At 47.9% G+C, this 5,119-nt stretch overlaps 1 protein-coding gene across 1 annotated transcript; it reads left to right on the plus strand.

The window, feature by feature from the left end:
• Nucleotides 1–202: 202 nt before the first annotated feature.
• Nucleotides 203–4,085, plus strand: LOC106893458. Its single transcript, XM_014951453.1, has 2 exons — nt 203–1,159; nt 3,735–4,085. The coding sequence occupies exons 1-2, from the start codon at nt 203–205 to the stop codon at nt 4,083–4,085; spliced, it is 1,308 nt and encodes a 435-aa protein (XP_014806939.1).
• The last annotated feature ends 1,034 nt before the right edge of the window (nt 4,086–5,119 follow it).

The raw sequence follows: 5,119 nt of genomic DNA on the forward strand, positions 1-5,119 counted from the left end.
TTCTTAGTTCTTAAATCTTTTTACATTGAGAGTTTTTCCAGAAGGACTATCTACACACTTGAAAAGGAACACAGAAACATACTTTATGTAATAAAGGATTTCTCATAGCTGCATAGTTTGGGGTGGGGATTTCGCGACTTTTTTTCCGCTCAGTTCTTCAAAGTCTCAGAACAAAGTCTCAAAGTCTAGCACATAAATTGGCATGGCTTGTCAAAAGGGCTTTAAACTAGGCTTGAAGGGGGAGGGGGTTAAATACAGGAGCACTAGAGACAAGCTTAAGGACAGCCTCCAGCCTGCCATTGGACTTGAAACAAGAAATAATGGACCAAGAGCCCCTGAGGTAATAGGAGACAGGAGGGTTGCAGCCACAAAGCATCTTGGGGGATCAGTGGAGTGTCCCTCTAAGAACGTGACGTGGCCAGCAGACCAGCTGAAATGTCTCTACACTAATGCACACAGCATGGGCAACAAGCAGGAGGAACTGGAAGCTATCCTGCTACAGGAAAGCTATGACATAGTAGCAATTACGGAAACTTGGTGGGATGACTCCTATGACTGGAGTGTGGCCATCGATGGGTACAAGCTGTTCAGAAGGGACAGGAGTGGAAGAAGGGGTGGAGGTGTTGCCCTCTATGTAAAGAAGTGGCTAGAATGTGAAGAGTTGTTGCTAAAGAGTAGCCATGACCAGGTTGAAAGTTTATGGGTAGGAATTAGGGATTGGGACAACAAAGGGAGCCTTGTGGTAGGAGTCTACTACAGGCCGCCTGACCAGGCGGAGCCTGTCAATGATGCCTTCTTACTCCAGCTTGAGGAGGCATCACGATCACAGGCTCTCATCCTGCTGGGGGACTTTAACCACCCCGACATCTGCTGGAAAAGCAACACAGCTGGCTGCAGACAATCCAGGAAGCTCTTAGAGTGCCTAGATGACAACTTCCTGCGACAAGAAATTAACAGCCCTACTCGAGGAAATGCATTGTTGGATCTGTTGATCACAAATGCAAGTGAAATCATCAGGGATATCAAAATTGAAGGTAGCCTAGGCTGCAGTGATCATGCCCTAGTGCAGTTCACTGTCCTAAGGAGTTTGAAGCTCACCAGAAGCACAGTTAGGACTCTAAACTTCAAGAAAGCAAACTTCCAGCTTTTCAAGGAGTTAGTAAATAGGACCCCATGGGAAACAGCCCTCAGGGACAAGGGAGCGGAACAAAGCTGGCAGATTTTTAAGGATGCTCTCTATAGAGCACAAAAGATCTCAATCCCCACATGTAGGAAAATGGGCAAGGAGGGCAAGAGACCACCATGGTTGAGCCAAGACCTGCTGGTCAAACTAAGGGGCAAGATGGGGCTACACAGGAAATGGAAGAAGGGACAGGCATCCTGGGAAGAGTATAGGGATGCTGCCAAGATGTGTAGGAATGAGGTCAGGAAGGCCAAGGCACAGCTAGAACTGAACTTGGCAAGGGACGTAAAGAAAAATAAGAAAGGCTTCTACAGGTACGTTAACCAGAAAAGGAAGGTTAAAGAAAATGTACCCCCCCTGATGTGCAACAGCGGGGAACTTGTATCAACAGATGAGGAGAAGGCAGAAGTTCTCAATGACTTCTTTGCCTCGGTCTTCACTGGTAACCCCCTTCCTCCTAGTTCTTGTGTTGATGACAAAAAAGTTGGAGACCAGGGTGACAAGGTCCCTCCCACTGTAAGTGAAGACAAGGTACGAGATCAACTCAGGAGCCTGAAGATATACAAGTCCATGGGACCTGATGAGATACATCCCAGAGTCCTGAAGGAACTAGCTGATGTAGTTGCCAAACCACTTTCCATGATATTTGAAAAATCATGGCAGTCAGGTGAAGTCCCTGCAGACTGGAAGAAGGGGAACATCACACCCATTTTTAAAAAGGGTAGAAAGGAGGACCCTGGGAACTACCGACCTGTCAGTCTCACCTCTGTGCCTGGGAAGATCATGGAACAAATCCTCCTAGATGCCATGCTTGGGCACATGAAGGACAGGGAGGTAATCCAGGACACCCAACATGGCTTTACTAGGGGCAGGTCCTGCCTGACTAACCTAGTGGCCTTCTATGATAAAGTGACTTGGTCAGTAGACAAGGGGCAACCTATGGATGTGATCTATCTGGATTTCTGTAAGGCCTTTGACACGGTCCCCCACAACATCCTGATTGCCAAATTGGAGGGGTACGGATTTGATGGGTGGACTGTTCAGTGGATAAGGAACTGGCTAGATGGTCGCATCCAGAGGGTAGTACTCAATGGCTCAAAGTCCAGATGGAGACCAGTCACAAGTGGTGTTCCTCAAGGGTCCGTGCTGGGACCGGTGCTGTTTAACATTTTTATCAATGATATAGACAGGGAAATTAAAGGCACCATCAGCAAGTTTGCGGATGATACCAAGCTGTGTGGTGTTGTCGATACACTAGAGGGACGGGATGTCATCCAAAGGGACCTGGACAGGCTGGAGAGGTGGGCCCAGGTGAACCTCATGAGGTTCAACAAGAGCAAGTGCAAGGTTCTGCACCTGGGCCGGAACAATCCTCGCCACCAATACAAACTAGGGGGTGAGGTGTTGGAAAGCAGCCCTGAGGAAAGGGACTTGGGGGTGCTGGTGGACGAGAAGCTGGACATGAGCAGGCAGTGTGCAGCTGCAGCCCAGAAGGCCAATCGCATCCTGGGCTGCATCAAAAGAAGCGTTGCCAGCAGGTCCAGAGAGGTGATTCTGCCACTTTACTCTGCTCTGGTGAGACCTCACCTGGAGTATTGTGTGCAGGTCTGGAGCCCTCAATACAAGAAGGACATGGACCTGATGGAGAGGGTCCAGAGGAGGGCCACAAGGATGATCAAGGGGATGGAGCACCTCTGCTACAAGGACAGGCTGAAGGAACTGGGGTTGTTCAGCCTGGAGAAGAGGAGGCTCCGGGGTGACCTAATAGCAGCCTTCCAGTACCTGAAGGGAGCCTACAGGAAGGCTGGGGAGAGCCTGTTTAGAAAGGCCTGTAGTGACAGGACGAGGGGAAATGGCTTCAAGCTGGAGGGGAACAGATTTAGATTGGAGATTAGAAGGGGGTTCTTTACTGTGAGGGTAGTGGAGCACTGGAACAGGTTGCCCAGGGAGGTGGTTGAGGCCCCATCCCTGGAGATATTCAAGGAGAGGCTCGACGAGGCCCTGGGCAACCTGGTCTAGTTGGGGGTGTCCCTGCTGACTGCGGGGAGGTCGGACTAGATGACCCTTGGAGGTCCCTTCCGGCCTGGGAAATTCTATGATTCTATGATTCTATGAAAAAAGGAATGTGAACAAATGGAGTAAATTAGGAATGGCTGAAACATTAGAGTAAAATAGAAAAGGACTTCTGAAGCTCTGACTCAATAGCCGTGATGTTGCAATTCAAAAGGACTACAAAAGCAGTCCCAAAATAGCCAAACAGCTATGTTATGAATGCTAAAACAAAACTTCATATCGACTGTGTGACATACTATGAGACTGGGAAGTGTGTTGGTTGTCAGTTCCTCAGCAGTAAATCTAAAGATTGTTCATGGCCAAAAGCTGATGATTAACATCAGCAGATGGGAAGACTATCTGCCAAAAGAGTAGAATTTAAAATTTATTTATTACCAACTGTGCCTTACTTATTTTGTATATTCTCTTATTACGCATTTTTATTGCATAACATATGCCACTCGGAATTACATTTACAATTTTTCCTATTTCCCCGTAGAAAAACCTAAGAGTTGACCAGAGGAGAATAAACCTTATCAGCTGTTTAGGAAAGAAAACTGTATGTGGACCTGATGAAAGGAGGCAAAGAAAAGTACTCACAAGGAAAGGTTGTCCCACCTTGCAGAGAAGAAAGCGAGACACGAGAACTGCCCTCTGTGGAAGGCAGCTGACAAAGGACAAGCTCTGCATCGTCTGCTGGGTTGCGGTACCACAGTACCAGCAGGGAGCCCAGGGTCAGACTTCAGGAACCCCTTGCAGATGCCACCAGGTGTGGGAGGTCAGAGGAGGCTTCCTGGGGAGTACAACAGCACCTCTGCCACCACTGAGGTCGTTAAGAAACGCATCTTGAATGATAACTCTCTGTGATGTTGTCCTGGGACAAAGGGAACAGCCTGGGGACCTCATGAGCATGCTGCTTCTGTAATTCTGTGCTGTAGTGATGTTTAACAGTAGTATGAGAAGAGAATCACACAGTGGAAGATTTGCCTTAAAAACATTGCAGTGGCAGGCAGGGGAGTTTTGCAATTGTAGGGGTGTAACTACCAGAAAAGCTGCAGCCACACAACCCCGATCTATTCTTCACAAAGTGAGGCTCACGTGGTGCTAACACTTCTGGAGCAATCCAATCACATCCTTTAATAATTAGAGGATGGAATTTGTAATGCTCCAACTGTACCAGGAACTTCAAGTCACACCCTCCTCTCCGAATTACACTACAGAGCCTATAGATAAGTACCCGTGATTCATTTCCCACACCGGAACATGCACTTGATCTTTGCAACTGGTTGGCATCCATGTTGAAATGTTAAAGTGTCCCGTGATATGAAAGGTGCTTTTCTACCTTCTAACTCTTACACTAACCCTGACATTTTGCACTTCTAACTTACGGCTTAAGCCCTCTTGCAAGCAGCTCCCACATCCTACCTGCTACCTAGTGGTTGTACTTAGTCATGTCCTGACCATTATCCAGCCATCACAAGAAGGTGGAACCAACATTTCTGACCATGAAGCAAGGCCTAGGGACCTCAATAACAGCTAGGTCTCTGTACTCATCCACCTTGTGCATCAGGTAGCAAAAAGCAGGAGTAAGGAGAGGCATGAAGTAGTGGAAAAGGAAGATACCCCATGGGACCTTTAGATGTAGTTAACAGGGGCAATTGGCACAGCAGGTAGAGGTTAGGGTTGCTGTGGGAAGCTGGGGAATGGCTGAGTGTCTCTCTCTATGAGGGTAAGGACTGCATTTGGAAGTGGAGGAGCACGAGAGAGATGGGGAGAAGTCTGGGACAGTCTTACGCACACAAAAGCATTTTCCCTAACAAAATCACTGTACCATGTTGTTTAGGGGAGAGGACACACAGGAGACTACCTATAGACCAGCCTCTC

This window comes from Calidris pugnax, unplaced genomic scaffold, assembly GCF_001431845.1.
Source record: "Calidris pugnax isolate Ruff unplaced genomic scaffold, ASM143184v1 scaffold148, whole genome shotgun sequence".
Lineage (NCBI taxonomy): Eukaryota > Metazoa > Chordata > Aves > Charadriiformes > Scolopacidae > Calidris > Calidris pugnax.

Excerpts from the sequence above, each read along its gene's own strand:
- LOC106893458 (XM_014951453.1), top strand. The coding sequence starts at position 203 with ATGGCTTGTCAAAAGGGCTTTAAACTAGGCTTGAAGGGGGAGGGGGTT. Across the intron at positions 1,160-3,734 it reads TCCAGCTTTTCAAGGAGTTA|AAAAACCTAAGAGTTGACCA; the intron begins GTAAATAGGACC and ends ATTTCCCCGTAG.